The sequence below is a fragment of the Nilaparvata lugens genome, chromosome 6 (genome assembly GCF_014356525.2).
Source record: "Nilaparvata lugens isolate BPH chromosome 6, ASM1435652v1, whole genome shotgun sequence".
Lineage (NCBI taxonomy): Eukaryota > Metazoa > Arthropoda > Insecta > Hemiptera > Delphacidae > Nilaparvata > Nilaparvata lugens.
In genome coordinates, this window is record NC_052509.1 from 56,442,652 (window position 1) to 56,468,524 (window position 25,873).

The window sequence follows — 25,873 nt, forward strand, 5'->3', positions numbered from 1 at the left end:
TTTTCACAACTTAAAATTAAAATAAAGTACAAATAAAATAAAATTAGGCTATTTGTCGTGAATACAAGAAATGAAAAAAAAGGAATTACAATAATAATGAGAAAATAAAAAAGAACATAATAATCAGAAATAAAAGTAATAGAGTTAATAAATAACATATTATAAGCATGATAAATAAGGAGTTAATTAAGAACTAAAAGGAGGAATAAAGTAGGAAGTATTTTATACAATATTAATATTACTAAATTATTAGTCGTTCAGGCTGGCGGCAGTGACTTTACAACATATATATAATAATTTAAAACCAGCGGAATAGGCTATTGAAAGATGAAAAAGAAAATTCATCGTACTTAGGCCTATTAGAAATTATTATTCAAATAATGATAATAAATATTTATTGTTTATTTCAGAATTTAGAGTACTATTATCACTGTGTTTTATTCTCATTTCGATTTTACTGGGTTGAAATCAAGTTGGGATTGTTTATTACATAGATAATTACATCCGTTTTTGAGTAGTCTCTTATATTTGCAGGTAGTTTGTTGAAAAGGAAAGGTATTATGTAGAGCAGAGATCTTTTTCCATAAATATTATTGAACCGGGGAATTTGATATATTATTGGTGACCTGAAATTGTAATGGGCAGGAGGAGCTAGAAGTCTATAGTAGAAATTATTTATGAAAAATACTATTATTTTGAAGGTGTAAAAATTTCCTGGTGTCAGAGTTTGATAAAAAATTTGTAGGGTTTGAAGGTTGTTCAAATTTAAGTTTAGATGGGGTATTCTAGATGAAATAACTTTTAGGATCCTCAACTGTATTTCTCTACTCTCAATAATAAGTAATTTGCAGCACAGCCCCATGATTGAACTCCATATCGTATAATGGATTCTACTAAAGACTTATAAATTAAATACAGGCAATCAACAGTGATGTTTTTATGTAAATAAAATATTTTAGCGCTTAATGCCTGGAAACTTGTAATATAAATCGAAATAAAAATAAAAATCTCAGTTCGGTACTTTTTATTGAATTATTTTATCACAACACGTTTCAACATTGATGCCATTTTCAAGTGATTATCACTTGAAAATGGCATCAATGTTGAAACATGTTGTGATAAAATAATTCATGAAAGGGTACTGTGATTTTTATTTCTATTTACGTTTCTTGTATTCTCACTGTTTTGAATATACCGTTACTCATAATATTTCAAAGAGTAGAACCTCAACTGTCAATCAATTGAAAAATTCAACGTTTCTTGTATATTCTCTTTGTTTTGAATAGTCATCCACTCACAACATTTAAAAGAGTAATTGTTGTACATGAGATCCAATATTAGTGGTTTCTGTTCCTTACACAAACTCGTTTCTCTTTAATTCTGTGATTGAATTTGAACATATATCAAAAGTATACTTATTACCTGTGTAGACAATGAAGGACCTGAACAACGATTAAGCTTAAACCAGCCACAAACTTAACGTTTCACCAGACATTTTCGACTGTACAGTCGAAAACCTGAACGTTAGAAGCAGTCACGTACGACACAGGTGTGTAGTAGTTTATGTGCTCTTGTAAGCATACAAACTTCTACAGAACACTGTACTGGACAAAGGTTTTTATCCATGTCTGTCCCTAGACAAAGCAGATAGCTCTATCCTTTTCTACCTCTGCACTGTTGCCAAATCGTTTGTTGGCTATGAAGAAACATGATGTACTATCAACACTGTTACAGGAACCTTATCTAACAGCAGAGTTGGACGAAATATAGTTTCCTTACTATATTACAGTAAGGCCAACTGTTACAGAACTCTTTCAGCTTGTCTGTTGAAAATTTCTGATTAAACGTTTCTTTAGTGTCTGGCCTTAGTTTTCATGCAAACTGTTGAACTGTTGACAATGTAGAAGTTACCTTACTTGATGGACAATTTCACTCATCCTTCTATCCCCAATTATTCTTTCTCTGATAGGGAGGATTAGCTATCTCTCTATCTTTAATTATTCTTTTTTTATAGTGAAAAGAATTAGCTATCTTCCTCCATCTTCAATTATTCTTTTTTTATAGTGAAAAGAATTAGCTATCTCTCTCAATCTTTAATTATTGTTTTTTTATAAGGAGGACTACCTTCATTTTAATAAATAGGGGAGGATTGTGTTTCAGTCGCAAAAAGCTTCAAGATAACTATTTTCAACCAATTACTCATCTTTCTTCCACTTGCAAAAGCTATTCTTGGGTATGAAAATGAGAGGGTATGAAAATAAATAATATTCCCACTACCTAGTTATCACTTTTATGTCATACCCTCTCTTTTTAAGTCTCCTCTAATTGTAGAGCTTTCAGTGAGAATTGATAGTTGGGGAGTGAATAATTATTGTCCCAAACCCCTGTATTTAGGTGCCCTACAATTATTTTCTCTGGAAGAAAAATGGGGAATATTACTGCTATTAGATGTGGGGTCATTGAATATTTAGGAACATCCAGTTTTTGACCATCTATTTTCGTGTATATATTGTGGAAGATTTTGCAGATAGTGGATGTTGAGAATATTGTGCTGCTAGGTGAACACTAGAGGTGAGTAAAACCATAGAGAAATAATAGCGTAAGTAGACATCCCATGGTATAGGGTGTTTATGTCGCAACTTTTCCTGTATCTCAAGCCGATTATTGTCGATTTTTAATGTTTTGACCGGGTAAGAGTGTATGAACGGGCACATGAGAGACTACTAGCGTCAAAAAGCTTCACAGGAAAGAACTACGTGGACTATCAGCTCGAGATAACAGTAAAAGTTGCGACATAAATACCCTATACCATGGGATATCTACTTATGCTATTGTTTCTCTATGGTAAAACACTCGATAGCGGAACAGTCAGATTAAACATTTTTTTATTGTTCTCATAATACAGTGCACCACGTCATATTTGAATGTGAGAGACGTGCCTACCTGGGTGAGGCTATAACGACTTTACTGTAGCCAGCTCCTAAGCAATACAGTACATTTCAACCCTTGACGTGAACTTATAGTGTGAAATTTTCTTAATTTTGACAAAACTGCCATACGCTAAATGAATAATAATCGTTCTCACATCCTAAAATGATGTCCGTTTTCACCAAGCTCATTGAAGACATTTGAACATGATAAAATAAGTGATTCTTATGTAAAGTAATATCATAGAGACACAATAGCCTAAGTAGATATCCCATGGTATAATGAGTTTATGTCGCAACTTTTACTGTTATCTCAAGCCGATTACTGTCGATTGTTGTCGATTTTTACTGTTTTGTTTGGGTGAGAGTGTATGAACGGCACAATATGAAAGACTACCAATGTCACACAGCTTCAAGGGAAAGAACTATATGGACTATCGGCTTGAGATAACAGTTAAAGTTACGACATAAACTCCCTATACTATGGGATATCTACTTAGGCTATTGTTTCTCTATGGTAATATCAAGTGATTGGAAAATAAGTAATATGACATTATAATAATAATATCGAGTGACCTGGCTGGCTCAGGTCTAGTGTCAGAGTTTTCAGGTCGCAACTGATCAATTTCAGGGCCTCTGACATGACCTAACGACTACTTTTTAGGCAGCCGGGACCGACGGCTTAACGTGTCCATCCGAAACACGGGAGTGGCCCGAGATAAATATCACATTTAATATGACATTAAATAGATACTAATGAATGAACAAACATATGATCAAAAATAAGAAGCTTGCGATAGTGTTTATTATTTAATGTAATTCTATTCATTTCCCAATCACTTGATAATTATTGCATCATATAGCCGAAATATAAAGTAAATATGAAGTAGGCCTCTTCATGTAAAGTAAGGTACGGTTTACAACGAGTGTTCTGAAACAGTTTTTTTCCAATACGATAGTTACTATCGATAATTCCAGTGCACTTTATTCTTGATTATGTTCAAATGTATTGACCGAAATTGGAGAAAACGGGCATCAGAGTTTTTGTATCTTGTCAGAAGCTTATAGATTGAAAGCTGCCACTTCAAGATCAAAGATCCAAAGACAACACCAAATATATTATTCGTCACTACCTACAATAAATACACCTTTCACCATTCAATCTTTCTAAGGATTCAAACTTATTAAAGTTATAAAGTAATAAGTTCAAACTCTATATATCTCATTAGTTACATGATTTGTGCTACAAAAAAGTTGAATAAATCGTATTAGTGTATTAACTTCTATTAAAGAACCCAACTATTGAACCACTAAAAATTATAGGCTTTCCTCGATTGGGGTACTAGGGTCTGGTTTCTATAGAAATCAAATTGGTTATTGAATCTCTAGGTTTAATTGGCCCATTAATTATTGGGCTTGTGAGTGTCCTAGGTAGCGAGCATAATAAAGGAGCTTTAATAAAGGTGAAATCAGAAAGAGTGATTATTACCCTGAATTAGAAATCATCTAGATTCATATGTTCTCACAGCATAGCTCGAACAATAATGACATGAAATATGCTTAGTCAAAAAGCCATAAAAAAGAGAATATTTGTGACACAAAACTCTATTTCCTCAACTGTTCATAAACAGGAACAAATTATTGCAACAAAATTAAACTGTATAGCCTACTCTCTTCATTAATCCAAGCCACACACTTTTCATTACTCTGTAGCTTCCTATTAAATGTGATGCATATCACTGAACAAACTAATCAATCATTAATTCAGAAAATATTTGCAGTGGTTCAACTACAACATCACATTTCGTTTCAAATCGCTAGAAAGATGGGCACTCTACTAATAAGTCTTATTCCTGAATAATATTCATTGAGAATTCACTTGATAAATTCAGTGGATTGTTCAAGAGATACTATTTTCAAATCATTGGCATATATTTCTGAATAGTCTTGAAAAGTTCTGGTTTTTCTATTCTCTTAATATTTTTTCCAGGAGATTGTAGAATATTTATATCCCTGAGTACGTTTATGAATAATAAGATTGGAAAATAATATTAATTCACAAATAATAAAAATCTCACATTTATCCAAAATTATTGATTAATCAGGATTCACCTAAGTTAGTTATTCTTCTAGTCTGAGGTTCAATCTTATTGGCACCTACTCTTTATCGACTTCCATTCTCACAAAAGTGAATCATCTATGCTCAGGAATCTAAACAAACTCATCAGAAAACGTGATTTATACTCTAGTGTTTAGAAACAACGTACAAAAATTGACTTGTTTCAGAGATTACTGACTTCTAATTAACTTGAGCCATGGAGAAAATAATCAGCAAGATATGCATGTACCTTCGGAGGCTCGGTTGTCTACCACCAGGCCAAAGCTCTACTAAAGGTCGATTACTTTTCCTGATGAGCATATACTTCATCCTACAAGCACACGTGATCATAGTGCAGAAGTGGAACCTATTCGAACAACGGATCACAGCCATGGAAAACATAAACATTTTCTACGCCTTCTTCTTCGCAATCACTGACTACTACCTGTTTCCCCAGCACCTGAAGACTATGATGGAGGTGATCAAATTTCCGCACTACAAATACGATAAAAGATTACACCAACCAGATTTGGCAGCTGAGTGTAGCGATATGATAAGACATACTAAACGAACCTGGTCTAAAACTGGGATTATTCTAGAAATCGCGATGAAATGTTTCTTTTTCAGCTCCAATATTCTGCCTGTTATCGGGTTCATACAACACACCATGGGTTATGAATCTGAGAACGATCTAACACTGCCTTTTGTCTCATACTTTTCTGTTGGTAAAAACAACCTAAAATCCTATATTTTCATATTGTTAGTTGAAATGATATACATCTACTACGCTTTTATACTAGCAATACTGCTGTATTTAATGACAATTGCCAGTGTGCATAATGTGATACTAGAAATGCGACTGTTCTGTATGTGTTTGCAAGGATTCAATGAGAATTATTTGAAAAGAATCGGCAGCATTTGTGATGCTAATAAGGATCCTAAGAGAAGCGGGGGAGATGAAATAAGGGATGAAATATTGATCTTGAAGTTGTTATCTAAAGAATTGTCAGAGCATCATCAACTTATATACAGGTAATATATATTCTAAATCAAATCAGCTTTGAAAGTTATAAATTGAATTGAGACATGAATAAAAATACTTTTATTTGATTTCAGTTTGTATTATATGTAGAAATCATCTTATTTCAAGGCACTGTTTGTACCTTCACTTAATTATTAATATCGGGGCACCAAGCTTCGCTAGTTATTTTTATTCATTGATAAACAGAACACAATTCTCTAAAATGATCGTATTTATATTTCACAGCTGGCTATATGTCATCTTAAGAATTTCGGGGATGCGATATTTTGATTTTTCACATACTCACTCGCTCACTCACTTTTTTACTATCCACAGCTGTTTCAGCAAAGGATGAATTATCCTTTTAATGTAGTTCAGCGAGTTTTCCCAAGGATGAGACCTAGTGCAATCGAATTTTTATATCATTAACCTACTATGTTCCAAATTTCGTGAAAGTCGTTAGAGCCGTTTTCGAGATCCGTTGAACATAAATAACCAGATTTATGAATATAAATAATCATATATAAAAATACAGAAATTACTCGCTTAATATAATAGGATATGTAATGATGCAATTCAAAATAGTACTGTTTTTATTTTATTTCTTATGGGCCTATAGTGCTAGAATATATAATATTATACAGCATAGTACCATTGAACACTTGATAATGTGATGGATAAATGAAACCAGCTTGTCATTTCAATTTCAATTTATTTATTCCAAAATAAATTTCAATAAAAACAGTAGGCTAATAGGCCTACATAATTATATTTGTATCCCTCTAGTTATTAGCAGGATATCTAGAGTAAGAAGGGTGAAAGAATACATTGAAGAAATGATTTATTACTGTATAAAATCTCCATCTTCGAAATGTTTTATTTTCATAGAAGAAAAATATGAAAATATACTAAAGATTCTATAATACGATAAATACAAATTGTACTGTACATGCTGGAGGTACGGTACATCAGTCATAATCCTTATAATACTTTTTCCATTCAATTAAAAGAATTCTTTATTCCTTATGAAAAAACAAAACAATATGATTTACAATCTGTCAGTTCTACATACTCTTACAAAAGATTAATATTTTTGTATGATAAAAAACCTCAAGCACAACTCATTTGAAATTGAATCAAATAGAAAATGATTTTCAAAAAATCTAATCCTAGTTCTAATCATGATTGAGATTCATAGCTCATCAGGGAAGAGTCGTGAACTGACAGAGCTTTCACGAATGATCTTCACATGGACCTGAGGTCTGTTCTAGTTCTTCGGTTTGCCAATACGTTTGGAAGATTCCGAGGAAAGATTCAAATTTGTTCGATATTCATTACATGAGTAAGGATTAGCTATATATTTTTTAAATAGATAATAATACTATAAATTAGTGGGAAATTGATCTATTATTGATAATATTATACTAGATTGTATCAAGAATAGCAACAGTCACAATAATACGAGTTACAGAGCAGCAACTAGGCTAAAAGGCTGTGCAAAGGCTGAAAATAAACTTTCTACTCGTGATATTTTTCCAAGTTTTTCGATTTGTATATCATCAAGCTTTCAAAATGAAAAAGTTTTCTCAGGAAAACATTTTTTTCTGATCATTACTTTTTGAGATATGAGCGCCTAAAGTTTAAATTTTTGGGACAGAACATTTCAAATTCGGTAAGAGATAAATCCATGGGATTAAGAGGATAGATATTCTTCATGTTATTGTTGATATAGTAAAATAAAAAATTTCTGAAAATATCAATTTTCAAGATAGTTATTCAATTTACTAAAAATAACTTTTAGTTGAGTTATTTTTGGTAAATTGAATAACTACATCAAAAATTGATATTTTCAGAAAATTTTTGTTTTTCTAGATCAACAATACCATGAAGAATTCATCCTCCAAATCTCATGGATTTATATCTTACCGAATTTGAAATGTTCTGTCCCAAAAATTCAAACTTCAGGCGCTCATATCTCAAAAAGTAATGATCGGAAAAAAATGTTTTCCTGAGAAAACTTTTTCATTTTGATAGCTTGATGATATACAAATCGAAAAACTTGGAAAAATATCACGAGTAGAAAGTTTATATTTAGCCTTTGCACAGCCTTAAGCAACATCAATCAACAGTTACAGCAATTTTATTACTTGTAATATTTTTATGATTAAATCTACTGTATGGCTAGTGATTTTAAGTGCTGCAATTGAAATTTCATGTTGTGTTATTGATTAAATATTTTTCAGAAAAGTATATATGCTGAAGAAGGGGTTCAAATTCCAGCTATGCTATGGAAATGGTGTAATTTGCTTTCAACTCTGCTTCGCTACATTTTGTTTCTTGGTGAGTTTTGCTGACCATTATCATGCAATATTCAATTGTTTTACTGATTAATAAAAGTCCTTTGTTTTTTAATTAAGTGTGTCATTATTTTGGACTCAAAGATTTTGTTCATATTCCTCAATTTCTCCACAGAAAGAACACTTCCTTTCACACTTATAATTTCCACAATTCCGCCACTTTCTACGCCACATACTATTATTTTTTATACTGGCCTTTATTTGTTATACTTGTAAGCATCTATCCAGTTTGATGTGTGAGTATTATTTTACAATATTGCATTGCTATATCAGTTACTGAATTGTGTATTTATATAAAAAAAATAAGTTGAGTTCATTCAAGAATCAGTCACTATAATAATATTCTATCAAAAATTTGTGTTTTCTCCTGCACAGTCTTATTGGCTGGCAGAGATCGTATATACAAGTTGTATTTTTGCCAAGAAGTTGTTCATTTGAAACACAATTTGATTATCACTACAGTGAGGTCCACGTTATAATGGCAGTGTTTAATTTAGCAATTGTATTGCTATCCTTGTCATTCATTCAACAAAGCGGATAACGCTATCTCTTTATTCTCGCTTAGCTCTGATGCCGGATCGTTTCTTACAATGTAGAAATATAATTAATTGACAAAATCTATATAAATAAAAATTGAGCCTCAAATTTTGTCATTCAATAACTTTTTTATGTGTGCACCGAATTTGACTATTTTTTTTTTAGTTGTGTTCGTTATGTTCAGGACCAGGTTTATGGCCTATCAAACTTATAATCCGACTTCAGCACTCTTTCCAACGGTCCTTCAAAGTTTACATGTGATCCTTAAGTGAGCTGGCCACACACAAAAAAATCAGCTGTTATAATCATTGCGTCATACAACAGCCGTCAGTAGATAGTAGACAAGAATGTGTGCTGCTGCATAACCGCCCATGTAGGCCTATTTTAATCTAAACGCTCCGACTAAAAACAAAATTACTGTTCTGTTTGAAACCATCAAGCAGTGCAGCCTCAGATTTAAGACTTACATGCTCTAAAGACATTGCTTTGTTTCAAATAATTGTGCTGTCTTCAGTGTTCAGAATTAATTAATTTTAAACTATTTGGCGGTACGAAGTTTGCCGCGACAGCTGGTATTTAATATTGATTATGAAAATTCATTATAAAATCATTGAATAGTATTATTTTCTTGCTTGATAAAATATAAATTATTATTTTAAACTAGGATGAACAGTTAATATTACATCAATAGTATCAGACACCCTCCCATAGAAGGCATTGACAAGACAGAGGATTGGCCCTCCTGTCTTTTTTCACTGCCAATATAACGTAGTCCTCACTATAGACAAACTTCGTGCATCACAAAATTTGTAAAAATCTGTTAATGCTCACTTTGAAAACTCTGTTTTTCTAAAGAATAATTTTCATTTTATGTAGGCCTAGTCCAGGAGTGAATAAAATATGAAAACAATACCGAAAAAATAGTTGAGAGTTTTTCAACCTGGACAAATATTTGTTTGCTTATTAAAACTTTACCTACAGTGAATCGTAATTTTTTCTGATTGAATAGATTCTACTCACAAACTAATACACTCTATGACAAACTTTATTGAAACTGTATGACATCATTATATCTAGCTCATTTTAAATCATTCTTCAATTCATTAGTTAATTCTTATAATATTTATGCTATATGTCCTCCTAGAAAGACGATCTGATGTTCAAACTGAAATACGGGACAGTTACTTTCCTTGTAGCACTTCTTCTACTCATTTTTTCTGAGAGTGGACAAGAAATACAGAGACAGGTAAGTGAAAAGTCTGAAATATTTATAACTAGGATGATTGAGTTTTGATTTAAGGAACGTTCATTTTAAAGAGTAGAATCTTTATTTGATTTAAAGTTTGCAGTCCTTTACATTGTCATAATTATAATGATGAATTTTCTAATTTATTCTTTATTCATTTCTTTAATACAATACAATAAGTCCATCATCAAAAATGATAGGGAGAGAAATAAAGGTAACCTTGTGCTATTCCTCTCTCAAATTTATATAAGGTTACACATAGTCCGAAATAGGTTTAGTCTTGTACCGTTGTTCACTGCACAAATTTTAAAGTTCTTAATTATTTTCACAAAGTAGATTTTCAAATTTAGATGCTTCAAAACCAAAAATAGAACAGATATTTCACATTATTATCACTTAAATAGAAAAGATTCACATATTAAAGAAATAAATTTGAAAAAGGAACGAAAAAACCCAACTTAATTATGTTTGATGATGAGTTAAACTTTTTAATGATGAGTTTGCTTCTATAATTAGGTATCTATGTATGTCTTATCGCAGTGAGTAAGGGAGAGAAGCAGAGACGTGTTTTTGGTCAGTTTGTAACCACTTAAGAGGTTGAAACTGATCTGAATCAGTGAACATGTCCAGTACAGTGAAAATATGCTATTTCCCATGAGTTGTAATGGTTATTAATATTCATATTGTTAGACTGGCCTGAGTGGGAGTAGTCCCACTAAAACTTATAAGGAAATAATATTTTTACTGTACCGGAAACGTAATACACTGATTCGGGAATCCTGTGCTTTATTTCGAAAGTAGCAGGTAACCCGTGATCCGCAAGGGTCTATTTTAGAGCTTGACAAACTGAAATCTTGCAGAATTGAAAATAGGCCTTTATAACCATCCTCGGTTAATTAAGAATATATATGCAAATAATATAATATTAATATTTATTTTACAGTTTTTAATACTAAATAGAAGGAAATTTGTTATCAATTCGGATCTTAATCTTTCTAAATTCAAAATTAATTGTTTCAAGTGTTTGTGTTTTGTTTCAATGTGGAATTTAGTGAAGAATGATTGGAAAGTCGCACATAACCTTCATTTGGACAATTTATTCTATGAAATTGGGATGTGAAGAAGTTTTGGACTGTAGTCTGTTTCTTTGTCCTTAAGTTGATTGTAAATAAATGAAATTTCAAGTTAATCAGTCAAGTGTAGTTCAGACGTGATGATGCGTCAAACTTCATTCCTATCACGTCTTCATTCCTATCATAAACCAGTTCTCTACTTTATTATAGTATAAATTACAAGCAGTTCTAGTTACCTGACTAACTATGGTACAACTTTATTATCAAAGAACATAGTAAAGAGAAGTAGCCTACAAACAAATCTCAACCTATATGGACATAAAATTTATTACTTACCTTCATACTAGTATTAATCATGAAAAATATATTAGAAGTATTGAATGGAAAAGACTAAGAAATTGTCAAAAAAGGTTGTCAAAAATTGTCAAATATATTAGAAGGTTTAAAAACAAACTGGAAAAGTATATAGTGGAATTGGATTTATACAGTTATGAAGAATTTTATAGTGCCAACTCATTATGTATATTTAGACTACCTATTGTTGATGTATTGTTCTTTTACTTGTATTTATTTTATTATTTTGCTGAAAATAATAAATAATGAAAGACGCATTCATGTATATTTTGAATAAAGAGATTATATTGCTTGATTGATTGATAGGCTTTCAGTCATTGTGTAATTGCACAATAATTATTTTATTACCTGATTATAAAAGCATTTATATTTGTTTTTTCATAGGATGAAAAATTGCACATGGTGCTTTATGAGTGCTCATGGTACAACAAACCATTATGGTTCCAAAACTGCTTCAAAATAATGTTGACCCGCAACAGTATACCAATCAGAATGGACGTTTACAAAATTTTCACATTGAATAGGAACAATGTAACGGTTGTAAGTAGAAGATTGCCGTATATTCAATATGATTTATTCATAAGAATGCATGACTTATTCATGCATTGATTAATTTAAACGAGAATGAACAGTTAATATTACATTAATAAACCGGTATGAGTTACCGTCAATATAAGGCATTGAAAAGACAGAGGATCGGCAACGTTGTTCTCCTATCTTTCTTCACTGTCATCATAACGTGGACCTCACTATATCACAGAGAGTCTGTGCAAACCTTAAATTTCAGCATTGTTCTTATCGAGTAGGCCTACAGTTCTGCCAGATATCATAGAATCACAGTTATAGTCAGATCCACGTTATAATGGCAGTGTTTGATTAGCAATGGTATTGCTGTCCTTGTCTATCATTCAACAAAGCGTATAGCGCTATCTCTTTCTCGCTTTGCTCTGTTGCCAGATTGTCTTTCAACAATGTAGAATTAATAATTAATCGACAAAATATTTTATCTTAGTTATGAAAATTCATTATAAAATTATTGAAAAATATAAATTCTTGCTTAATAAAATATGATTTATTATTTTAAACGAGAATGAACTGTTAATATTATTGAAAAATAAAAATTTTTGCCCAATAAATTAAAATTGATTATTGAACGAGAATGAACAGTTAATATTACATCAATAAACCGGTATCAGTTACCGTCAATAGAAGGCATTGAAAGCCAGAGGATCGGCTACGTTGTTCTTCTATCTTTCTTTACTGTCATTATAAATAACGTGGACCTCACTACATCACAGAGAGCCTGTGAATTAATTGTGTGAGAGTAAGAGCGAAAAGACAGTGTAGTCTTCTTGATAGAATCAACATAAGAATGGCAACAGTGTGCTCCTATATTTAGATAACATAATTGTTGGCCTTGAAGCCCCATATGCTAGGACGGCTTGCACAGACTCATAATATTGTACACTCATGAATATAGGCTATATAATATAATATATTTATATAAGAATGTAAAATATTTCTTCTATGTTCAGTTTTGAAGCATCTGAATTTGAAAATCCACTCTGTAAAAATACTTGAGGACTGATCATTTTATGAATTGAAGAAATACAAGACTTAACCTATTTATTTGGACTAGGTGTTATCTGAATTTGGTAGAGAAATAGCACAAGGTTACCTTAATTTTCCTCTCCCTATCATTTTGATAATGTAATTATTGTATAAATGAATATAATATATTAGACTCATAAATATTGTAGAATCTCTCAATATTGAAGTGGAATAATTTTTCAGTGTTTAAAAGTATTCAAAGTATTAAAAATCTGATGTGGCGCACTCACATAACTTTCCTTGCCGTTATGAAATAGATCACCTGACGCTAGTGTTTACGCGCATCTCAAGTCCACTATTCAAAGATATGAGCCAGCTGGTGATAGGAAAATAACGCTGGAGACACACGAAGTCTGCTATCTCTTCATATTGGATGATTTAATAGAATCAACAGTTGCCAACAGTTTTCAATTAAATAATCATATTATTCTCGAATTTCGAGCTCATTTTCAATTTTAGGTGAGAATGTTACTGATCATTAATTGTAGAGATCTTAGGCTCAATCTTTTCCACTTGAAATTTTTGTTTAAATTGTATCTGAAGCCTGATAATTGGAAATCTAAAATCAAACTCTGCATAGATGGGGCAGAGCTCTTGAAATTTCTACAGATATGGGACTTGTGGTACGGTAGTTAATAGTGATTAACCATTTCTCTTGTAAAAGACATCAAAGAAACAAAGTGACCTTTTTATAACCTCCTCACGGTTTAAATTTAAACTTAGTCTACTCTGTAAAATACTTTTAAACATAAAATAATTTTTAAATATTCTTAATTTAAATAAACTAAGCTTACAATTACTACCTATTCTAGTTATAAATTTGATCAAAATCGTTGGAGCCGTTTGCAAGAAAATCGCGAAAACCGCTGTTTTTTAGATTATTTTGGCCATTTTGGTCGCTATCTTGAATTGCATTCAATCGAAATTGTTTGTGTCGGATCCTCGCATAGTGTAAGGACCTTTTCGTTCCAAATTTCAAGTTATTCTGTCAATCGGGAGATGAGATCATTATCGTGTACACAGACATACATACACTCATACACACACACACACACACACACACACACACACACACACACACACACACACACACACACACACACACACACACACACACACACACACACACACACACACATACAGACCAATACCCAAAAACTACTTTTTTGGACTTAGCGGACCTTGAAACATATAGAAATTTAAAAATAATTGAGGTACCTTATTTTTGTCGAAAAGCAATACTTTCCTTACCTATGGTAATATGCCAAGGGAAGTGAAAAAAAAATAGTTGTTAGTTCAGGTGTATTACCGTACCCTATGTTTTTTGCTTTCTTGTAAAACCAATGACTAGAATAATGAATTAATATCGGGGCACCGAGCTTCGCTCGTTATTTATTTATTGACTTTTGATAAACCAAACACAAGGTTTTAAAATGATTGGGGAAGTACTAACAGGCACAGCCCAAAGCTGTTTCTTTCCCGAATTTTGATTTATAAACTATAAATAGTCCAGAAAGTATACCTAGGTTATGTTCCATACACTTGAATTCAGGTTAAATTTTCTGTTCAAACATTCGAAAACAAAAATGTATAATTTAGATTATATACAAATCAAATTGAATAACAGAATAACACTCACTAATCACTTGAAATTGTCAAATAATGATCAACTTTGAAAATTATGATATACTCTAGTTTAGGAGGATTATCATGTAATGTCAACAAATCAGATTATGTTGATCAAATCGATTAAATTGTCTGGCTAGATAAAATTTCTCGCTGATTGATTATGATTACACAGCTGGAAATAATTATGCCTCTCTCCCACACAGGCACACGCATCTTCTGTTATCGAGAGACGACAAAATTATCATCTGTTTTCCAAGGATGAATTATCCTTTTAATGTTGTTCAGCGAGTTTTCCAAAGAATGAGACCTAGTGCAATCGAATCTTTTTAACATAAACCTACTATGTTCCAAATTTCGTGAAAATCGTTAGAGCCGTTTTCGAGATCCGTAAAACATAAAATAGCCAGATATAAAAATAGCCGGTTATAAAATTAACCAGATATAAAGATAACCAGATAAATACAGAAATTGATCGCTTAATATAATAGGATTATAAATGATACTTGAGGATAGAGTGATAAAAGTAGCCCAATGTTTCTCGTGAACCTGAGTATTTGTGACACTGTTTTGAAGCTTGTTCAGGATGCTATTGAAAAGTTGGAGCAAAATAGACGTGTCAACCTTAGAGCCTATGATCAATCCAAAGCATTTGAGTCAGTAGAATATAGCCTAGTATCTTAGCGAACAAACTCTCATACTATGGCCTTGAAAACGCGGCAGTAAACCTCATTCATTCATACCTAACCAATAGACTGCAGTTTGTTTGTAGAGATGGTAAATTTTCAAGTGCTGGTGAAGTCGTTAAGTTTGGTGTGCCACAAGGATCCATACTTGGGCCACTTTTATTTATCATCTACATAAATGACTTACCAAGTTTGATAAGAAATTGTCACATTGACAACCAACCCTACCTTTTTGCTGACGATCTAGGTCTAATAGTGAATAGTTCTGATAAACAAAGTTTAGATACAGTGGTTGAAACAAGCACATTGGCTATAAGAGATTGGTGTGCATCAAACAGTTTAAGCTTGAACCTACAAAAAACCAACGACCTTCAGTTCAGCTTCAACACCAGGTCCACCGACATAGGCTATCTAAAGTTCTTGGGTTTTATGCTAGACACTAATTTAAATTGGAAGTGCCATATAACATACATAGCTGGGAAGCTGAGTAAAGGTTTATTTGTATTGCGCAGGCTGAGACATATTGTTAGACATGATGTTCTAATGAGTGTGTATTATGCTCATATCTTTAGTCATCTAGCTTATAGCATACAATTGTGGGGAAACTGTTCCACAATTATCACACTTTTCAGACTGCAGAAGAGGGCTGTAAGAATTATCTGTAAGGAACCACCCCGAGCTTCATGTAGAGCGCTATTCCGTAGATTAAGGTTATTGACTCTGCCTTCACTTTATGTGTTTTCATGTTGTTTATATGTTAAAAAGCACCTGAGTAATTTTAGATTAAATGGTGATATCCATAGTTACCCCACAAGAAGCAGTCTTAATGTTAGAATTGAGAGTAATCAATATACAAGCTCTCAGAAAAATTGGAAATACATGTCGGTAAAGCTATTCAATGAACTTGATGTTGACGTTCGAATGATGAACGTTCCACAGTTCAAGACTTACTTGAGGGATTTGCTAATAGAAAGGTGCCTGTATTCTGTGAGAGAGTTTTTTGTCTGACCAAAGCTAACTGTGATATATTGTAAATTGTGTTAGGCGTCTATTAAGTGTCTGCTATTATTATATTGTATTATTTTACTGTTTACTAATTGTATTGTCGGTCTTTGTATAATCTATTGTAGAAAATGACGTTGTTTGTAACATTTTTATGTTCCTTGACAATAAATGATTGATTGATTGATTGATTAAACACGAACTGAATGATATGTGCATTTGGTTTCTAATGAAAGTGTGTTTAGCTCCTCTGCACGTTTGAAGGCTTTCAGTTTTGTACTTTTTGAACAGTTTATGTAGATTTTGGAGATGTATGGACTAAAAGTAAACTTATTTTTGTTTTCTTCCAGGTGCTGAGAAGTGTATATTCGTATTTCAATTTCCTTAGACAGTTTTCTGGAGATTTGTGAAAACGTGCATGTATTTAATACGTAATACCATTCATTGGGAAATTCATATTTCAACTAGGGTAGAATCTCAGTGATCATTCAACTATTTACTGATCAGTTATGTATTGATCAGTAGGCTACTACTTACTGTTATCATAATTCTTATACTATTTTGATTAAACATATTAAATTTCATTCACCTGGGTTTCATTTCTATTCCAAAAATCTGGTGTAGCGCACTCACACAACTTTCCTTGCCGTTATGAAAATTGATCACCTGATGCTAGTGTTCCCGCGCATCTCAAGTCTACTATTCAAAGATTTGAGCCAGCTGGTGACAGGGCAATAACGCTGGAGACACACGAGGTCTGCTATCTCTTTATAGTGAATCATTTAATAGAATCAACAGTTGCCAAAAGTTTGCAATTGGATAATCACATTTTTCGAATTTCGAGCTTATTTTTAATTTAAGGTGAAAATGTTACTGAACATTAATTTTGTAGAGATTTTCATGCTCAATCTTTTCCACTTGAAATTTTTTGTTTAAATTGTATCTGAAAAAATCTAATCCTAGTTCTAATCATGATTGAGATTCATAGCTCATCAGGGAAGTGTCGTGGACTGACAGAGCTTTCAGTAATGATCTTCACATGAACCTGAGGTTTGTTCTCGTTCTTCGGTTTGCCAATACGTTTGGAAGATTCCGAGGAAAGATTCAAATTTGTTCGATATTCATTACATGAGTAAGGATTAGCTATTTTTTTTATTGGATAATAATACTATAAATGAGTGGGAAATTGATCTATTATTGATAATATTATACTAGATTGTATCAAGAATAGCAACAGTTACAATAATACGAGTTATAGAGCAGCAACAGTTTCAGCAATTTTATTACTTGTAATATTTTTATGATTAAATCTACTGTATGGCTAGTGATTTTAAGTGCTGCAATTGAAATTTCATGTTATATTATTGATTAAATATTTTTCAGAAAAGTATATATGCTGAAGAAGGGGTTCAAATTCCAGCTATGCTATGGAAATGGTGTAATCTGTTTTCAACTCTGCTTCGCTACATTTTGTTTCTTGGTGAGTTTTTGCTGTCCATTATCATGCAATATTCAATTGTTTTACTGATTGATAAAAGTCCGTTGTCATTAAATTAAGTGTGTCATTACATTTCCACACAAAGCTTTAATTTTTTCATATTCCTCAATTTCTTCACAGAAAGTTTCTCATGAACATTTCCCTTTACACTGAAAACTTCCACAATTCCGCCACTTTCTACGCCACAGACTATTATTTTTTATACTGGCCTGAATTTTTTATACTTGTAAGCATTGATACTTTCTGATGTGATATTTTCCAATATTGCATTGCTTTATCAGTTACTGAATTGTGTATTTATAAATAAATAAAAATGTATTGTCAAAAAATATAATAAGTTGAGTTCATTCAAGAATCAGTCACTATAATAATATTCTATCAAAAATTTGTGTTTTCTCCTGCACAGTCTTATTGGCTGGCAGAGATCGTATATAGACCAGTTGTTTTTTTGCTAAGAAGTTGCTCATTTGAAACGCAATTTAATTATCACTATAGTGAGGTCCACGTTATAATGGCAGTGTTTGACTTAGCAATTGTATTGCTATCCTTGTCAGTCATTCAACAAAGCGGATAACGCTATCTCTTTCTCGCGTTGCTCTGTTGCCGGATCTTTTTTTACAATGTAGAAATATAATTAATTAACAGGATATTCAATATTGATTATGAAATCACTGAATAATATAATTTCTTGCTTGATAAAATATAATTGATTATTTTAAACTAGAATGAACAGCCAATATTACATCAATAAAACTGTATCAGTCACCCTCCCAAAGAGGCATTGACAAGACAGAGGATCGGTAACGTTGTTCTCCTATCTTTCTTCATTGAAAATTCTGTTTTTCTGAAGAATAATTTTTATTTTATGTAGTCCAGGAGTGAATAAAATATGAAAACAATACAAAAAAAGTTGAGAGTTTTTCAACTTGGACAAATACCGTATTTTAACCGGTACAATTGTTTGCTTATTAAAACATTACCCACAGTGAATCGTAATTTTTCCTGATTGAATAGATTCTACTCACAAACAAATACACTCTATGACAAACTTTATTGAAACTGTATGACATCATTACCTAGCTCATTTTAAATCATTCTTCAATTCATTAGTTAATTTTTATAATATTCATGCTATGTCCTCCTAGAAAGACGATCTGATGTTCAAACTGAAATACGGGACAGTTACTTTCCTTGTAGCACTTCTTCTACTTATTTTTTCTGAGAGTGGACAAGAAATACAGAGACAGGTAAGAGAAAAGACTGAAATATTTATAACTAAGATGATTAAGTTTTGATTAAAGGAACGTTCATTTTAAAGAATAGAATTTTTATTTAATTTGAAGTTTGTCAGTTTTTTAAATTGTCTTAATGATCATGGTGAATTTTCTAATTTATTCTTTACTAGCCGTCAGGCTCGCTTCGCTCGCCATATCCGTCTAGCCAGGGGGCTCCGCCCCCTGGACCCCCGACTGGATCGTCCAAGAATGAGATCAGCAGGCTCGCTTCGCTCGCCTGCATTTTTCATTTGGGCATTTTTATCATATGTTAGGACAATCCAGTCGGGGGTCCAGACTAAACGGATATGGCGAGCGAAGCGAGCCTGACTTCTAGTAATATAATATTCCCAGGATTGAAGTAGCAGTGCCCAATCAATTTTTCCGCGATAAATGCATTTAAATCTTCAACTTGGTGCCAACCTAACAAAGTCAACTCAACTTAATGCCAACCTGACAAAATTATTAATTTAGTTGCCAGTTAACAACTGTTTCGAAGAGGTACTCTATCTAGATTATAGTTCTATAGTAACATATGATATGGAAATTTCGATTATAATTAAGAGATTGGGAGAAGAAGAATATACATGCTAAAAGACGAACTTTGAACCCTTAAAAACAACCCTTAGAGTTAAAATATTGCCAAAAGATTTCTTAGTGCGCCTCTAAAGGGCCAACCGAACATACCTACCAAATTTGAACGTTTTTGGTCCGGTAGATTTTTAGTTATGCGAGTGAGTGAGTGAGTGAGTGAGTGAGTGAGTGAGTGAGTCAGTCAGTGAGTGAGTGCCATTTCGCTTTTTATATATTGATTGATTCATTCTTTAATACACAATACAATAAGTCCATCATAAAAAATGATAGGGAGAGAAAATAAGGTAACCTTGTGCTATTCCTCTCCCAAATTTAGATAAGGTTACATATAGTCCGAAATAGGTTTAGTCTTGTACCGTTGTTCACTGCACAAATTTTTCAGTTCTTAATATTATTTTCACAAAGTAGATTTTCAAATTTAGATGCTTCAAAACCAAAAATAATTGTTTCAAGTGTTTGTGTTTTGTTTCAATGTGAAAATTAGTGAAGAATTGGAAAGTCGCACATAACCTTTATTTGGACAATTTATTCTATGAAATTGGGATGTGAAGAAGTTTTGGACTGTAGTCTGTTTCTTTGTCCTTAAATTGATTGTGAATGATGAAAAAATAAAATTTCATGTTAATCAGTCCAGTGTAGTTCAGACGTGATGATGCATCAAACATCATCTTCCTATCCCGTACGTGTATAGGCCTAAGCTAGGTAGTTCTTTCCCTTATTATAGTATAGATTACAAGCAGTTCTAGTCACCTGACTAACTGGTACCAAGGGCTAATTTCTTGTAGGTTTGAGAATTTAATATCACAACTAAACTTTTTTGAGCTCGTGCTCAACTGAGTTCAGTTTCTCAGTACGATACCTACCAATAAGATGTAGTTCGATCTAGATAACAAACTCGGGAAGAGCATGTATCAAGAGTATGTAAAGAAGTACCTATGTGAAGAAATATTTGCACTTAGAAGACTGGCACCCATTTGTAATTTATTAACTTCAAGATCTGTGTATTATGCCACTGTCCACTTTCATATTTCATATGGCATTGAGGTTTATGGTGGGACTAGTGCATTGAACTTGAACAGGATATTAAAACGTCATAGAGAAATAAATTTATCATAATAAAAATATTCAATTTAAGTTAGACAAGAGTATAGATAGACAACACTATAGATAGATAGATAATAGATAGAGACAAGAGTCGTGCAGGATATTTTTAAGAAGTTAGAATTAATGACGGTGTATGGACTTTATATTCACAAAACAATATTACACGTAAAAAATAATGAAGACAAATTCCCCAGGCAATCTAGTGTGCATGACTATAATACAAGAAATAGGAACAACTTTATTATCAACGAACATAGTAAAAAGAAGTACAAGCAAATCTCAAGCAATATAGGCATCAAATTCATTACTTACCCTCCTACTAGTATTAATCATGAGAAATTATATTAGAAAGTTTAAAAACAAACTGGAAAAGTATATAGTGGAATTGAATTTGTACAGTTATGAAGAATTTTATAGTGCCAACTCATTATGTATATTTAGACTACCTATTGTTAATGTATTGTTTTTTTACTTGTATTTATTTTATCATTTTGCTGAAAATAGTAAATAATGGAAGACGCATTCATGTATATGTTGATGTTTTGAATGAATATATATTATTGCTTGATTGATTGATAGGCTATCAGTCATTGTGTAATTGCACAATAATTATTTTGTTACCTGATTATAATAACATTTATATTTGTTTTTTCATAGGATGAAAAATTGCACATGGTGCTTTATGAGTGTTCATGGTACAACAAACCATTATGGTTCCAAAACTGCTTCAAAATAATGTTGACCCGCAACAGTATACCAATCAGAATGGACGTTTACAAAATTTTCACATTGAATAGGAACAATGTAACGGTTGTAAGTAGAAGATTGCCGTATATTCAATATGATTTATTCATGAGAATGCATGACTTATTCATGCATTGATTAATTTAAACGAGAATGAACAGTTAATATTACATTAATAAACCGGTATGAGTTGCCGTCAATATAAGGCATTGAAAAGACAGAGGATCGGCAACGTTGTTCTCCTATCTTTCTTCACTGTCATTATAACGTGGACCTCACTATATCACAGAGAGTCTGTGCAAACCTTAAATTTCAGCATTGTTCTTATCGAGTAGGCCTACAGTTCTGCCAGATATCATAGAATCACAGTTATAGTCAGATCCACGTTATAATGGCAGTGTTTGATTAGCAATGGTATTGCTGTCCTTGTCTATCATTCAACAAAGCGTATAGCGCTATCTCTTTCTCACTTTGCTCTGTTGCCAGATTGTCTTTCAACAATGTAGAATTAATAATTAATCGACAAAATATTTTATCTTAGTTATGAAAATTCATTATAAAATTATTGAAAAATATAAATTCTTGCTTAATAAAATATGATTTATTATTTTAAACGAGAATGAACTGTTAATATTATTGAAAAATAAAAATTTTTGCCCAATAAATTAAAATTTATTATTGAACGAGAATGAACAGTTAATATTACATCAATAAACCGGTATCAGTTACCCTCAATAGAAGGCATTGACAAGACAGAGGATCGGCTACGTTGTTCTTCTATCTTTCTTTACTGTCATTATAAATAACGTGGACCTCACTACATCACAGAGAGCCTGTGAATTAATTGTGTGAGAGTAAGAGCGAAAAGACAGTGTAGTCTTCTTGATAGAATCAGCATAAGAATGGCAACAGTGTGCTCCTATTTAGATAACATATTGGCCATGAAGCCCCATGCTAAGACAGCTTGCACAGACTCATAATATTGTACACTCATATATAGGCTATATAATATAATATATTTATATAAGAATGTAAAATATTTCTTCTATGTTCAGTTTTGAAGCATCTGAATTTGAAAATCCACTTTGTAAAAATACTTGAGGACTGATCATTTTATGAATTGAAGAAATACAAGACTTAACCTATTTATTCGGACTAGAGGTGTTATCTGAATTTGGGAGAGAAATAGCACAAGGTTACTTTATTTTTCCTCTCCCTATCATTTTGATAATGTACTTATTGTATATTAGACTCATAAATATTGTAGAATCTCTCAATATTGAAGTGAAATAATTTTTCAGTGTTTAAAAGTATTCAAAGTATTAAAAATCTGATGTGGCGCACTCACATAACTTTCCTTGCTGTTATGAAAATTGATCACCTGACGCTAGTGTTCACGCGCATCTCAAGTCCACTATTCAAATATCTGAGCCAGCTGGTGATAGGACAATAACGCTGGGGACACACGAAGTCTGCTATCTCTTCATATTGAATGCCAACAGTTTGCAATTGAATTATCAAATTATTCTCGAATTTCGAGCTTATTTTCAATTTTAGGTGAAAATGTTACTGATCATTAATTGTAGAGATTTTCAGGCTCAATCTTTTCCACTTGAAATTTTTATTTAAATTGTATCTGAAACCTGATAATTGGAAATCTAAGATCAAACTTTGCATAGATGGGGCAGAGCTCTTGAAATTTGTACAGATATGGGACTTGTGGTAGTTAATAGTGATCATCCATTTCTCTTGTAAAAGACATCAAAGAAACAAAGTGACCTTTATATAACCTCCTCACGGTTTAAATTTAAACTTACTCTGTAAAATACTTTTAAACAAAAAATAATTTTCAATTTAAATAAACCTAGCTTATCAATGACTATTTTAGTTATAAATTTGATCAAAATCGTTGGAGCCGTTTGCGAGAAAATCGCGAAAACCGCTGTTTTTGACATTATTTTGGCCATTTTAGTCGCTATCTTGAATTGCATTCAATCGAAATTGTTTGTGTCGGATCCTCATAGTGTAAGGAGGACCTTTACGTTCCAAATTTCAAGTCATTCTGTCAATCGGGAGATGAGATATCGTGTACACAGACATAACCTAACCTAACCTAACCTAACCTAACCTAACCTAACCTAACACTCATACACACACACACATACAGACCAATACCCAAAAACCACTTTTTTGGACATAGCGGACCTTGAAACATATAGAAATTTAGAAATAATTGAGGTACCTTAGTTTTTTCGGAAAGCAATACTTTCCTTACCTATGGTAATATGCCAAGGGAAGTGAAAAAAATAGTTGTTAGTTCAGGTGTATTACCGTACCCTATGTTTTTTGCTTTCTTGTAAAACCAATGACTACAATAATGAATTAATATCGGGGCACCGAGCTTTACTCGTTATTTATTTATTGACTTTTGATAAACCAAACACAAGTCTTTAAAATTATTGGGGAAGTACTAACAGGCACAGCCCAAAGCTGTTTCTTTCCCGAATTTTGATTTATACACTATAAATAGTCCAGAAAGTACCTAGGCTATGTTCCATACACTTGAATTCAGGTTAAATTTTCTGTTCAAACATTTTAAAACAAAAAATTTATAATTTTGATTATATACAAACCAAATTGAATAACAAAATAACACTCACTAATCACTTGAAATTGTCAAATAATGATAAACTTTGAAAATGATTAGACCTATATACTCTAGTTTAGGAGGATTATCATGTAATGTCAACAAATCAGATTATTGATCAAATCGATTAAATTGTCTGGCTAGATAAAATTTCTTGCTGATTGATTATGATATTACACAGCTGGAAATAATTCTGTCTCTCTCCCACACAGGCACATGCATCTTCTGTTATCGAGAGACAACATAATTATCATCTGTTTTCCAAGGATGGATTATCCTTTTAATGTTGTTCAGCGAGTTTTCCAAAGGATGAGACCTAGTGCAATCGAATCTTGATATCATAAACCCACTATGTTACAAATTTCGTGAAAATCGTTAGAGCTGTTTTCGAGATCCGTACAACATAAATAACCAGATATAAAAATAGCCAGTTATAAAATTAACCAGATATAAAAATAACCAGATATAGAAAACTCTGGTTGCCTGTAAAGTCGGTATACGGGCGAAAGTTTTACGTGACAACGACTTTGAGAGGTAAAATAATTTTAATGTGAATATTCATTCATATAGTAGGAAGAAGGATGAAATAATAGTAGCCTGGGAAATAGTGGCGCAGTCGCAGGAGATTGCTTGCGGCGCCTGCGGAGGTTGACTGCTCCGTTTCACTCTCTCTCCAGATGAATGCCTTCGGGTTGCTGCTGCGTTGCTCGCCACTGCTCCTATTCGTGCTCTTTCCAGACGACCGTGAACCGAAACGAACGCTCTCACTCGCTCTCATTGTGAGCGCATAACGTGGGAACGTAACGCAGTTTCTTGAAGTGTCACCCGGCAAACCAATTTATAAGACGTTGTCACGTCAAAAATAACCCGATAAATACAGAAATTGCTCGCTTGATATAATAGGATTATTTGATACTTGAGGATAGAGTGATAAAAGTAGCCTAATGTTTCTTGTGAAACACGAACTGAATGATATGTGCATTTGGTTTCTAATGAAAGTGTGTTTAGCTCCTCTTCATGTTTGAAGGCTTTCAGTTTTGCACTTTTTGAACAGTTTATGTAGATTTTGGAGATGTATGGACTAAAAGTAAACTTATTTTTGTTTGTTCCAGGTGCTGAGAAGTGTATATTCGTATTTTAATTTCCTTAGACAGTTTTCTGGAGATTTGTGAAACCGTGCATTTACGACGTAATACTATTGATTGGGAAATTCATATTTCAACTAGGGTAGAATCTCAGTGATCATTCAACTATCTACTGATCCGTTATGTATTGATCAGTAGGCTACTACTTATTGTTATGATAATTCTTATACTATTATGATTAAACATATTAAATTCCATTCACCTGGGTTACATTTCTATTCTAAAAATCTGGTGTTGCGCACTCACACAACTTTCCTTGCCGTTATGAAAATTGATCACCTGACGCTAGTGTTCCCGCGCATCTCAAGTCTACTATTCAAAGATTCCAG

General features: G+C 32.4%; 2 protein-coding genes across 4 annotated transcripts; both read left to right on the forward strand.

Moving 5' to 3' along the window:
* Window positions 1-2,477: 2,477 nt before the first annotated feature.
* LOC120351976 lies at window positions 2,478-17,117 on the forward strand. 2 transcript variants are annotated; one of them, XM_039431306.1, is made up of 6 exons: window positions 2,478-2,571; window positions 5,214-6,057; window positions 8,290-8,386; window positions 10,085-10,186; window positions 11,998-12,153; window positions 16,889-17,117. In XM_039431306.1, exons 2-6 carry the CDS (start codon window positions 5,243-5,245, stop codon window positions 16,946-16,948), a joined length of 1,230 nt encoding a protein of 409 aa, XP_039287240.1. In that variant the 5' UTR covers window positions 2,478-2,571; window positions 5,214-5,242; the 3' UTR covers window positions 16,949-17,117. The 2 variants fall into 2 exon arrangements, with proteins under 2 accessions (XP_039287240.1, XP_039287241.1); XM_039431307.1 differs by lacking the exons at window positions 2,478-2,571; window positions 11,998-12,153 and having other exon boundaries at window positions 4,981-6,057; window positions 16,889-17,042.
* An 807-nt stretch (window positions 17,118-17,924) lies between these two features.
* LOC120351977 (odorant receptor 56a-like) lies at window positions 17,925-25,661 on the forward strand. Of its 2 annotated transcripts, none has more exons than XM_039431309.1 (4): window positions 17,925-18,018; window positions 19,182-19,283; window positions 21,666-21,821; window positions 25,512-25,661. In XM_039431309.1, exons 1-4 carry the CDS (start codon window positions 17,932-17,934, stop codon window positions 25,569-25,571), a joined length of 405 nt encoding a protein of 134 aa, XP_039287243.1. In that variant the 5' UTR covers window positions 17,925-17,931; the 3' UTR covers window positions 25,572-25,661. The 2 variants fall into 2 exon arrangements, with proteins under 2 accessions (XP_039287243.1, XP_039287244.1); XM_039431310.1 differs by having other exon boundaries at window positions 21,666-21,818.
* The last annotated feature ends 212 nt before the right edge of the window (window positions 25,662-25,873 follow it).

What these genes read in the sequence shown, in the direction of transcription:
- LOC120351976 (XM_039431306.1), top strand. Translation starts at nt 5,243, where the DNA reads ATGGAGAAAATAATCAGCAAGATATGCATGTACCTTCGGAGGCTCGGT. An exon ending in GACAAGAAATACAGAGACAG is followed by an intron (nt 10,187 to 11,997) that starts GTAAGTGAAAAG and finishes GTTTTTTCATAG; the next exon opens with GATGAAAAATTGCACATGGT. An exon ending in ATAGGAACAATGTAACGGTT is followed by an intron (nt 12,154 to 16,888) that starts GTAAGTAGAAGA and finishes GTTTTCTTCCAG; the next exon opens with GTGCTGAGAAGTGTATATTC.
- LOC120351977 (XM_039431309.1), top strand. Translation starts at nt 17,932, where the DNA reads ATGCTGAAGAAGGGGTTCAAATTCCAGCTATGCTATGGAAATGGTGTA. An exon ending in TCGCTACATTTTGTTTCTTG is followed by an intron (nt 18,019 to 19,181) that starts GTGAGTTTTTGC and finishes ATGTCCTCCTAG; the next exon opens with AAAGACGATCTGATGTTCAA. An exon ending in GACAAGAAATACAGAGACAG is followed by an intron (nt 19,284 to 21,665) that starts GTAAGAGAAAAG and finishes GTTTTTTCATAG; the next exon opens with GATGAAAAATTGCACATGGT.